Here is a 13,141-nt window from a genome sequence, read left to right as displayed (position 1 = left end):
ACAATATACTTCTCATTTGATTCAGACTGTGATAGTGATTACATTGAGACACTTTAGGGATGAATTGGCACTGTTTATAAGAAAACACTATGTATATAATGGATGATGACCAAAATGTGAAAGTTTGATGTAATGTATACCATTACAATGTAAACGCTTGAAGGTAGACTTCATACAAATCATAGGTTAAACATCCCAACTATACAAGGTATGATATGCCAACACTGGATGGATTGCATCCTTGCAGAATGTGAAACTAAATGGAATCGAATGTGAGGGTCAGATAGGGAAATGCTAATTTTTTAAAATGAGGGTTTTAGACTTGGCTTGCACAGAACACCAAGCGTGATACAGGTATAAAGGATCTCCTCGCAAAAATAGGTTATATGGATGCACCGGACAAATATGAATTTTAGTCAAACTTTAATCATTGGTATCAAAGAATGCAATCACTCCGATTTATGATAAATGGTTTAGGGCATAACATACTACTATTTAGAAGCCCGTGCTCACTATTGCGCTTTAGGTCATTGGTTTGGCACTCGAGTACAACTTAACATTAAGCACCTACAGTAAGGTGTTTGGCATTGAAAGTGCACAACTATCAGGAGACGGGGCATCTTTTTCTGTTCCTTATTTACACTTACATTCAGAAATTGCTGTCAGAGGAATGACTGCCGGTATATTATCTTTAATCATGATGAACAAACTTACATTTAATGCAGAACTTTAGATTTGGACGTTGGGAGTAACTATCAGTAGGTATTTGTTTGAAATGCTGAACGAGTTATTTTATTCATTAGAGGCTTACTAGGGTGCGTACATGCACGCAACTACTGTTGTAATCTAAAAATTGTGACGTCAAGACGCTCGGCATCTGACGTCACACACATTATGACATCACTACAAATATAAATATTTAAATCAAAATAGCAGCGCTTTACAACACATGGAATGCAGCGTGGCCCTATTTTGCAGAAAGATGGCATGAACTAGCTCCATTTTAATATTAGTACATACATTTTGGGCATATTTGAGCGATTTGAACATCCCTGGAGAGATGTTTTGGCTGATATTAAGCTTCACTGTTAAAGAGCAAATTCTGGATGTATTCATATTTTTGCAATTCAAACAAATCTGCAACCCGGCTAATTGAATGGATTTTGGCTGTGTAACAATTAGCACCTAATAGAGTGACTAAAGGGACCGTCATGTGTACTTTTTTGAAGAGTTAAAGAACATTCTGGCTACGTGACATAATAAATCGATCCACTTTGATCACCTCTGACCTACCTTGGAGTTAGGAGGTAAGGTACTCATCACCATGCTGGGTGTATTGGCGATGGTTCGCTTCTTATCGGTTAAGATCTATTGCATTAAGGTTCAGTCTCTTTTGGTTGATTTACAGGTCATAAACCGTTTGTTCTGGGCAATAGGTTTCATGAGACAAGTTGGAGTTTATCAAATTAACATTGTAAGCTTCTAGGCTCCTGAATACAGCTAACTAAAATATGATGACAACATGAGGATTTGGTATACCATTCACATGCCATAGAGCTGCATAATATTTTAAATATGTATATCAATACTGTTACAAGGCATTTTGGGAAGACATTGCCAACCTCCGATTGTTGCAGTTTTGAGCATTTTACTGCAAGCGGAATGCTGGATTTCAGCATTTGCTCAACATGCTATTCATACCTTTCACTACATATATTTGGGAATATTGCTTTTGGATATAGCAAGGTAGCACCAGGGTTTATATTTCGGGGAAAAATATTTCTGCACCAAGACAATGAGCATTTTCTTACAGAGTTGCTTATGCATGCCTTAAATAGTGGGATTGTCCCAACTCAAAAGAGCACAGTACTTTCAGACTGGTAAACAGGTGGAATGGTGGTGGATGCATGATCACTAAGCACACTTTGGAAATCCGTGAAATTGAAGACAGAGACACGCACCGATTTTGGTAGTGACGTCTGCTAGTGCAATTAAGTATTGGGATTGGACAAACTAAAAGTAGTTTCCTGTATATTTCTTTCTCCCTCAACCTCTTTAACCCACAATGGTTACTTGATGTGCTCAATGAATCTACACATGGATAAAACAATCAATATGAAATGTGATATTAATATTTGGTAATGTATCAAATACTATATTCTGTATGTGTTTAACTTGTATTGTTGTATTTTTCTTGACTCGTATTGCGATTTTTTAGTCCTGGGGAACACCTGCAGTTTCAGGTCTAAACAAGTGTTGGCTACCCATTAAAGAATCATTACATCATTCATTTATGAGTCATTAATGACCTTGTTTGACAACTGTACATGAAAGAGTTCTAATAATGAATATGGAGTACTGATTCTGATTGTAGATATACTTAGTAGGGTAGTAGCACTTTGGTCACACATTTTAGTGTGTTGGCATTTTGAAGTGACATTGGGCTTGTGCCACTTGGTGGGAGCACTGCAGGCCTAACACCCATTACTTTAATGCAGTACAAGTTTACGTTTTGTAGCCCAAAACTTGTTGATAGCCTTGAAAAAGACGTACAACAAGCGAAGCATGTGTCGGCTGAGATATAATCATTCATTGTGGTTGCTTGTACCTAGTCTGAAAAAGAGCACTAATGCCAACACTATGAATACCTGTGAATCTGAACTTTTAGGAGCAGCAGCAACACACGTGGATCAGAACACTTCTATACTTCACCCGGCTCAGTGCCCTGCATTTCCTTCTTGGCTGGGTTTGTCCCATATTTGTCATTTGGCTCATGCCGACGATATAGTTTGAATGGATTGAACCCTTCAACGATTAAATACCATGACCACTTTCCTAAAGGATCTAGACCTGGAACGTAATTCTTCCAAGACAAAAATGCACATCTTCAATCCTTCCAAATCTAAACAGAAATATAGATGGTATATTGATAGGAAACAATTGGGTCCTTCATTAAACAAAACTATAATCCGGTTAATGTACTTAGATATTTGCATCCTACCGTGGTGGCTTTTTCGGCACAAACCCTGTGCCCCCTACCTCAAAAATAGCAATGTTTCCATGTTAACTATGATAAAAACTATATCGAGAAGAAAAAAAAAAAGATTGTACCATGTCCATTATGCCTCAATTTTCCTAATGGGGTCCTAGCTGTAATCATTTGCTATGAGTCGGGCCTCCGCTCACTCCAATCTGTAGTTCATTGGCATGCGCGGTTGCTTAATGAAATCATTGCGACTCCCCCACCAAAGTCTCATTCCGTCATCCTTAATAAGGTTATGGCAGAAATAGCCTGCACAGTTCCCAACAACTGGACCATGGCTACATTTTAGATTAAGTAAATATGACTGACTAAGAATCAGATCGCACACAAAAAAAAAAAAAACCACACACATTTTTGTTGCCTAATAGGATCAACAGCAGAGCCCAGATTTTGAGTTATAACAAGTTTACCTACACTTCCCAAAAGAAATCTGTGATCAAGTTCTGAAACATCTGATGAAAGAGGGTGGAGAAACAAATTTAAGGTTAAGATTTAATCTGTTCCCAATTTATGGAGTTTTTGGTGCCAGATTGAACATCCCATGGCACTTGCAACAGTGTAGATTTTGTAATTATGGAAGGACTACGTTTTAAAAGGATACTCTTACCATTTGTTCACTCTTCCAATTTAAAGGGTTAGGTGGCTACCAAATCGCTACAGTTCGTATTCATGGTGTGTAGCAGACCCATTGAGAGACTTACCACATTTGTCTGCCCTCACGTTTGTAAGGAAATCTATACTATATTAAATTTTACATGTTCATTATATAGCAACCAGTTACAATTTATCCAAACAAGGATTATGCTACCTTTTGTATTAAAGCATAATGCAAAACGTAGTCACAAATAATGCCCCACTTCAATACTTTGGGAAAATACAAAAAAGGTCACACTTACTTCCAGTGAAAGCTATCCAGCGAGCGTACTTTGTTGCCTCTCTCCGCCAGTGGGAGGCCACAAGCAAGCCACATGTAACAGTCAATGAAATAATTCCAAGAATGATGAAAAATAGAGTTGTGACCCATTCCGGTGGTAGCCGCGGAGGAATACAAGTCCGGTCACGTCCATGAATAGTCTGACACTGTCGCACAAGGCCAACTGTAAGAGCACCTGCAAACATAAAATTCAAAATATGGGTGTTATTATTGAACAGTTCTCTACCCGATAATGCAATATGCCATTTGCCCATAACTGAGTTTTCCTGATCCCAAATACCACAAGCCAACTCCTGGCTACTCTGATTTTAGACTAATCTGTGATTGGAGAGGATGTGGAAAGATATTGGAGGTCAAATGAGAAACAAGAGGGCTATAAAGATGGTCAGTGCCAAGGAGGGAAACACAAATGGTACAGTGCATATCTAGAGGCTGGAGTGTTATGCATTGTCTATGCAAGTACTTCGTAGTGTCACTTGTGGTAGTTATAGTGTTGAGAAAAGTGCCCCATAGCAAACAGGACAAAGTCTGTAGGCTGACCTGTGGTTATGATGAAAAGCCAGGTATGACCCAGTTCCTTCCCACAGGTACCAATGATAAATCAGTCGACCCTGGGAGACAACAGTGGAGACTGGGAAGAGATTCAGTGGAGACTATAAGAGCCAGCAGCACCAAAAGCAGAGTAGGATTCAGCTCCTCATCCCCCCGCCCCCCATGTAAACCAAAGGGGAAATGAAGTTAAAGGCAACCTGCAGAACCAGACAACCAATTACCATGAGGACTCCTGAGGGCAAGTCTCTTGAATAACCCGCCAACCCAGGCCCAAGAGTTAAGTACTTACAGCGTTGGTTCCAGAAAGCACCATTCCAAGAAAGACCAACTTAATGTGGTCTGGTCTACAGACCACAATACTTAAGGGTGATGCATGAAAGAGCACTGCGCATAGGCTGACGCACAGTACACTGTGCTCAGGCATGAGGGGCAAGGACCGAAACCTCAAAAGGGAGCAACTTGATAAAAGCAAGCACATGGGGTGGGGTGTACTGGGGAGGGATTGGGGATCAGTGGCGGAAGGTGTGTGGGCCGAAAAGGAGTGCATGCCATGCAGTGAGGCAGGGGCACAGTGGGAGACCCCCCCTTGAAAATGACATGGGGTAGGGAGGAAGAAAGCAACCTTGCATGTGGTCCTTTTTTTCCAGGTGGCATTCCGTTATCATATGATCAGTCATTTATAACGCGCCTGTACACAAATGTTTCTAATGTCGCTCTCTGTAGTGAGACTAGGACCTAAACCCAGCAGACCTTTCTTATAGGTAAACACTTCGTTATACAAGGTGAAAGAAGGATCCAGTCAGGGACTTTTACCCTGAGCCAACAACGACCCTGGTGGCCCAAAAGAAGATCAATCATCTTTCACATGAGTGGAACTGGCTTCTAGAAGGGGAATGAGCAACTGAAATGCCTCCAGTCGGACTGAGGAACCTGCATATGGCAGACCCCGGTAGCTCAGCAGGCAAACATGGAGGGTAAACCAGCAAAAAATGCCCGAGCAGGTCCACTGTGGAGAGGACACATGGTGGCCCAGAGAAACAGATCTACTGGTTGTTGGGGTCCCAATATTCTTACAAGGGACAGCAGCTTCCAAAACCAATACAGGGCACTGTAGTGGTAAACAGACCTGGAAAACAGTCCCAGGATCGAAGGTCTGGCCCCAGCAGATGACAGAGACCAAGAGGACCAAGATTCAGGAAGGACATGAAACACCCGAAAATGCTAACTGGAGCATAGGCAAGAGACATCAGTCTCACCAGTATGGCCAGACTGGGTCTCAAAGGACAGCTATAACAGTTTTCAGGGCCAACATCTTCCAATAGGTCAGCCCAGAGTGCAGCAACAAGATATCCCCTAAATGTACCTTCACACATAAGGACTGGCTTCTGAAAGCCCACTAATCCCACAAGGGCATTTAACAAAATGGTTTTGACAGCCAGCCAATCAGGTTGGCCCTTATACCTGCCAAATACCCCAAAGCAAGCGCCAACAGGAAGCGTATTGAACTGCCAGAGCCAAAAGGTGTTCTAGACCAGTGTAAACCACTATAGAGAAGATACCATCCTGGACTCAAAAGCGCAGACGTTTGCAAAATGGTCCTTTTAAGCCTTTCTGGTAGTCTCCCTGAACAAAAGAGTCCCTACAAAAATATAGCCGAGAGGACTTCAAAAAACATTAGTACTCCAATTGCTACCATAAAGGTACCTTAGGCTAATAATGCAATAAGCTGACTTGCACCAGTAAAGAAGCAAAAAATGTAATGTTAGTTGCCTAGGGTACAAAGGGGGGGACCCCCCCTACACCCAGTCCACTCCCCCCCAAAAGCAATTATGTCTCAACAGTGAGTCATTTGGAAAACCATGTAGAGCGTAGTCTTGGTAGAGTCGCTTATATAATGTAAAGTGGTCTTGCATAGCACACCTCTGGCATTTTGGCGGCCTCACTGTGCTTGGCCTGGGAAGAAAAAGAGGGCGTGGACAGGGGTTAATGAGACCGAGGGAGAGGCAGATGTGAACACTGTTGATGCTAGATGTCCAGAAGGATGTAGGTCCTGATTGTTTTGGATTTTGCCTCACTTTCTTTTATAGAAAGCAGGGGGGGTGTTGGAAGAAAAATCCCTGCTACACCCACACTGTTCCTACACTACCATCACACTACCAATAGTGTCTAAACCCAAACTCATCTACTTTTTGGAAGGCAAATTTGAGCAAGAAAATAAAAACCGATTGGCCACATTTTCAATGAGCAATACACCCATTTCATGCCACAAGTACCACAGTCCAAGTGTAGGGATGATTCCAGGTCGATAGAGGCTGAGAGAACCAGGAGTTCCCTGGTACACTCCGGAACTCAACCTCAACAAACATGCCATCAGAAAATTAAAAAATAATGGCGGAAAAATCTTGCCAAGACTGGACAAACTCACCCGCTTCTCATGTGGTACACCAATGGTGTTATCGTTTCTACTCTACTTGGCAAACTCAGGCCTTCAAGTTGGCACTGTAAAAAGCTATCTCGCAGCGCTTTCAATCTTCAAGCGCACTGCGGAGGAACCATCGTATTTCAAACTACCTCTAGTGATATAATTTCTCAAGGGATCCTCCAAAACCATTCCAGGTTCCCTTATGGGACTTACATTTAGTCTTAAACTTCCTAATGGGCACTCCATTCGAAACACTTCACTCTTGTTCGCTGAGATTTCTCACGCTTAAAACTGTGCTATTGGTAGCAATAACATCTGCTAGGAGGGTGAGCGAGCTACAAGCTCTCTCCTGTAAACCCCCACATACGATTTTCCACAAGGACAAAGTTGTCCTACAGGTGAAGCCTAATTTCCTCCCAAAGGTGGTTTCTGAATTTCATATTACTCAGAAAATTACCTTACCTTCGTTCTACCCTCCTCCCAATCCGGGAAAAGAGGAAGAAAGGCTACATAGGCTGGAACCAAGGCAAGCTCTAAGCTTTTACATCAGCAGAATGGCTAGGATCAGGCAAGCAGACCAACTGTTTGTAGGATACTCAGGTCACAAGTTGGGACCACCCATAACAAAACAAACCATTTCCAGGTGGATTATTTTGGCCATTTTGGAATGTTACAAACTGGCAGGGAAAGAGCCACCCCAAAATCTTAGGGCTCATTCAACCAGGGGTATCGCAGTCTCTTCGGCCCTCCAAAGAGGGGTACCGGTCAGAGACATATGTGTGGCTGCCACATGGTCGTCCGCACATACATTCACAAAATTTTACAACCTGGATTCCTCCACTAGTCAAGAGACCAGATTTGGCAAGGCCGTATTACATTCAGTCCATCCCTAAAGGGATACATAACATTCTTACTTCCAATTACATGCCACTGCTATGGGAGTCTATCAAAGATAAGGAATACGTCGGAGGACACAATCCCTTCAAAGAACAAGTTACTTCTTACCTTGTAACGTTCTTTCGACGGGATGTTCCTCCGATGTATTCCTCATCGCCCCTCACATCCATCCCCGCAGTAATACTTCCCTTGTGGTTGCAGCTTGCGCTCCTTCAAGGTCAATAACCAATTCAGGCATGACTTTTCCTATGCTACGAAACGGAACTGAGCAACGGACACCGCGCGTGGCTATTTATGAGCATGGCGACGTCGGCGCTGATACGGTGGCCGTCGAGGGACATCGACTCGGCGGACATCGATGCGCAGCACCCTCTACAGAGAGAAAAAATTTCCGAGGCCAGCAAGCTGAAAACGTATTATCAAAGATAAGGAATACGTCGGAGGACACAATCCCTTCGAAAGGCAGTTACTTACCGTAGTGACCAACTTACTCTCAAGTCCATAGTCCCCTTTCCTCCATACTTGTGGGACCCGACATTCCGTCCTTCGGGACGGGAGCACTTATTTAAAGCATCAAAAAAAAAAAAAAAAAAAAAAAAAAAAAAAAACACATTTTATTTTTACGCACCCTTCAGTCCTTTTCTATGGCCAGGTCTGAGACCATTTAAGCAACAATAGAGGATACTTGTTAGAGGGGACGCCGGGCGGGCGGGCGTTCGGGGGAAAGGGGACTATGGACTAGGCGTAAGGTAGTCATTACAATGAGTAACTGTCATACTCCTACGTTCCCGTCCCCTTTCCTCCATACTTGAGGGAAATTTCAAAGCACTGACCATAGGTATTACGGGTGGCTGGGAACGTCCCTTATTGGAATACATTCTTGAGAACTGCCTGGCCAAATTGGGCATCAGCCCAGTAGCTCAGGTCTAGACAGTAATGCTTGCAAAAAGCAGATGGGGAGGCCCACGTAGCTGCATTGGCAATGGACTCCCAAGGGACATACTTTTGGAAGGCAACAGCAGCCGCTTTGACCCAGACCAGATGTCCATGAATGCCTTTAGGTGGTGGAAGGCCTTGAACCTTGTAGGCCTCGGAAACACATGAAGCAACCCAGCGGGAGATGGATGCTTTTGAGACAGGTTTCCCCTTTGGGTCACCAAATGTAACGGAAAAGAGCTTCTGCGTTCGCTCGTCCTGTCGAGGTACTTCAGAGCCCGTCTGAGGTATAGGTTGTGCAGAACCCTTTCAGCATCAGAGACCGGGTTCAGGAAGAAGACCAGTAAAGCTATAGACTTGTTTAAATGGAACTCTGAAACCAGATAGGTGCTGCAGTTCTAAAAAGCAGATCCTGGCTGCCCACCAAGGAGCCATGAAGAGGAGAGTGCAGTTCGATGTGCGCCGAGTTTGCAAAGTGAGCGATGAATCAGTGGTAACGGAAGGAAGGCACAAGCTTTCATGTTGTCCCATGGAATCTCGAGGGCACCCCCCCGACGCACCATCCCTGGACGCATACAGAAGAAGTTTCCTGTTTGATGATGTCACAAAGCGGTCCAGCTCTGAAGTACCCCAATGCTGAAAAATATTGGTGAGACCAACGTCATCTCCCACTCATAACTCGCTGCCGATTCGCAGCCGAGTGAGTCTGCAGCCACATTGATGTGACCCGGAATGTGTACAGCTTGGAGCCAGACATTGTGCTAGATAGCCCATTTCCAAATTTGTATAGCAACGTCCACCACAGGAGAAGAGACTTAGTGCCATGTCCCCCCCACGCCACCCCTGTTTGTTGATGTAAAACAGTGCTACGGAATTGTCCGTGCAAATACAGACCACACTGTTGGCGATAGTTGGTTGAAAAGCCTCGAGCTTCAGAAATATGGAACCGCCTGTCTTGAAGCGTCCACAAGTAGTACACCTCGAGGTGACGCAGTGTCGCTGCAGACCCCAGAAGGTAGGAGTCTGTAGTAACCGTTATGTGTGGGCAGGGCTCCTGGAAGGAAGTCCCCAGTGAAAGGTTGCTGGTGGACGACCACCATTGAAGATCCGCCGTCATGCAGGATGGGGCTGGAATCATCTTGGAATCCGGTTCCATAGCCCGGGACCTACTGCTCCGAAGAGCAAGCTGAGAGCGTCTCATCTTCAGGCTTGCAAGACGTATATCCAACACGCAAGAAGCCATGAGACCCAGGAGTCTCTGGAACCACCAAGCCGTCATGTGAGGACTGGAGAAGAGTTGGCACGTGGTCAACAGGTCTGCAATCCTGTCCTTCGTCAGGAACACTCTGGTACTGACAATATCCAAACAAAAACCCAGAAAGATCAAGTCGAGAGACCATTGACGATTTCTTCCAGTTCACAGACAGCCCAAGCTGGAACAGGAGCTGAAGGAGTGACTGAAGATTGGCCGTACCAGTCTGTGGGCAAGGACTGGATATACATGATCCCCCTGCAGTCTGAGGAATGCTCCGATGACTGACATCTTCGTAAAGACATGCAGTGCCGAGCTGCAACCAAACAAGCACACAATACTGGAAGGGTTCCGTGCGCACAGAGAACCGCAGATATTTACGATGCAGGCTCCAGTTGGGAATGTGCATGTATGCATCTTGAAGGTCTACCACTCTGAGCCAATCGCCCTTCCGGAGAGCGAACTTTAACTGGCAGGGCGTAATCAGCTTGAATTTTTCTTTGGGGGCTAGGGGGGGGAGGGATTGAACTTGGATAGGTCGAGGATAGTGTGCAGGCCAGCCTGGTTGGGTATGGGCACTGTAAACAGACAGGAAAAATACTCCTCTCTCCCCCCCCCCCCCCTTTGTTCCTGGAGGAGAACAGGTTCCACTGCTCCGAGGTCTAGAGGTTTCTGTACCTTGGCTCTGAGGGAGGGAGACCCAGTCTGCTGGCGGGGAGGGTTGAAGGGTAGGGTAGAGGGGAGGGGAAGCAGAAGCCCACCAGAGCGACTGACAAAACTCATCTTTCTTCGGTGATGGTCTGTCACGCCTCCAGATGAGACACAATTTGTCCTCCGAACGGAGTCTCGTGCAACTGATGAAGAATATCATTTAGATGTTCATCGGTGGGGAGACCACCTGTTCCTGAAGAGGAGGCGGTTGGCTGAGAGAAAAACGGACCACCTTTTACGGCAGGGCCCACCAGCTGGTGCATACGATGGTCCTGAAAGTCTCTGAAACCAGAGAAGGATCTCGTTTGAGACCCCGACCTCGAGTGGAAGGTGCCTTTGCTGGAGTTTTCGCAAGGACCGACAATGACTTGGCAGTTTGAGTGCTTACCATGGTCTTCGTGAGTTCCTCATCAGTGGAGGTGTGGAACAGTTCTTTACCCTCGAAGGGAAGACAAACACCTTGTCCTGAACTTCCTTCAAGAACTTCATAGCATGCAGCCACGCTTGGCGGGAGCGGTCTATGCTGACCATAAGGCCTCGAGTGAAAGTGTCTATGTGATGGGCCGCAGCCTGAAGTAGATCCTGCGCCAGAACCGTGGCGCCTGACAACCCTTTGAAGTCCTCGAGCCTATCAGCAGGAATACATTCCTGGAACTCAGCTAGCTCTTTCCACAGCTTGACATTGGCAGCCACCAGGATAAGCTCAGCATTAGCCTGACACAGCAAGAGCCGAATTGGAAAACGTTCCCAATGCCGTCAAGAAGCTTGTAAGCCTTAGAAATGATCTGGGATGCTGCAGTGGAGGATGTAGAGGCCGGCTTCGATGAGGGGAGCGGGCAAGTGGACAAGGATACATCCTCAGATGCATGGAGATTGTAGTGAGCTTCAACTTTCTTGGAGGTGCTCCCCGGAATGAGGTTTTTCCCCAGACCTTGCGGGCCTCAGCCAAGACATCCTTCTGAAGGAACAGGCCAGCGCGTGCTCCTGTGTCAGAGTGAAGGATCCAGAAAGCATCCCCTCTTGTGGAGCGGGGGCCTCGGGTATTGGAACGTATAGCAGTGCCATCATGTCCAGCCAGCACCCGGTTGTGAAAGGCTCTAAAAGAGCGGGGCGGTTAATTGTCATCCTGGTTCTCATCCAGTGAGGCGGAAGCAGAAGACTGATCTGCCATGCGTGGCACTCAGTTGGCAGAGCAACCAGAGTCTTTTCCACAGGGGAAAGTGGAGGCGGAGGAGGCAGTGGGCGAGGAGGCCCCACAGGGAGAGGTGGAGGAGGTGGCACTACTGGAACCTGCATGGGGTTGCCGGAGCAGGGGCTGGTTCAATCGCTTAGGATACATTTCCTTAATCCTTAACCCTTTAAGTGCCATGGGTTTCAACCCCCCCCCCCCGCGCCCCCAGTGCCATGGCCTTTTTTTGTGATTTCAGTATGTAGCCATTCAATGCCTTGTAACTTTTTTGTTACACGAGATATCTCGGCCAAATTTGGCCCCTTGTTTTCCCACATGTAGGCCGTCATAACGCCACCCAGGAATCCTAGGTTGCTGTAGGGGGGTGAGAGAAAATAACTAAAAAGGCCACAAATGTTGTGTTTTTTCAAAAAATTCCAATAAAATGATGTACAAAGAAGCCTGTGGTTTTTTTCCTTGTAAGAGCTAGGAACAAATGGTTTGCTGTGCTGAATTCCCCAATTTCCTGGCTTTCAAGAATGAGCAGGTTGAGTGGAAACGAAAAAAAAAATATTTTGATGTGGTTATCAACGGTTTTGTGAGAGGTAGGCGATTTTGGCCATTTTTGCCAATTGGACATGCATGGACGGAATGGAAGAAAAGGGTAGGAAAGCAGAATTGAAGGACAGAAAGGTATACATTTCTGAAAAGTAGAGAAAATTCAAAGTTTAGGAAGGGGTGATTTGCGCAGGTCGGGCAACAACTAGGTAGGGGAAAATGCCATAGATTGGGGAATAGGCAGGAAAATGACTGAGAAAAAAAAAGGTATGTGGTGGACATGGTTGGCTTGGTACGGCAATGGCTTCTATGAATTTTGAGAAAAACAATGCTCCACTACATTCACCCCGGCTCTTGCAGTTAGGAAAGGACACATTTTTTGTAGCGTTTCACAAAACAAGCAATACCACAAGGCAAACACGGAGCCATGGTACACAGGAGTGTTATGCTTACGGCCTGAACAGACGTACTTAGCATGTGTAAATCAGGAAAACCAATGTGGTGAGGAATGGCAAGCATACATTTTTTTGAAAGAGCACAGGCAGACCTTTTCAAGGGTAAGTGACTTGTGCAGGTTACAAAGTGTATGGTGCCTAAAGCAGCGACTAAATGTAGGGCACATTTGGGAAATGAAAGGGTTGTGTGACAAAGGGCAATTGGATCAAAAT

General features: G+C 45.2%; 1 protein-coding gene across 1 annotated transcript in view; it reads right to left on the bottom strand.

Annotated features, from left to right (window-relative positions):
* The window catches only part of MOSMO (modulator of smoothened), a 176,454-nt gene that overhangs the window by 67,068 nt on the left and 96,245 nt on the right, over positions 1 to 13,141 (bottom strand). The window contains exon 2 of the mRNA XM_069647678.1: positions 3,940 to 4,152. Coding sequence (XP_069503779.1) covers positions 3,940 to 4,152 — 213 coding nt within the window. The remainder of the gene's footprint in view (positions 1 to 3,939; positions 4,153 to 13,141) is intronic.

Source organism: Ambystoma mexicanum, chromosome 2q (assembly GCF_040938575.1).
Source record: "Ambystoma mexicanum isolate Mex_15411 chromosome 2q, UKY_AmexF1_1, whole genome shotgun sequence".
In the NCBI taxonomy this organism is placed as follows: Eukaryota; Metazoa; Chordata; class Amphibia; order Caudata; family Ambystomatidae; genus Ambystoma; species Ambystoma mexicanum.
Note: the sequence above shows the minus strand (reverse complement) of the source record. Positions and strands in the feature narration are given on the sequence as shown.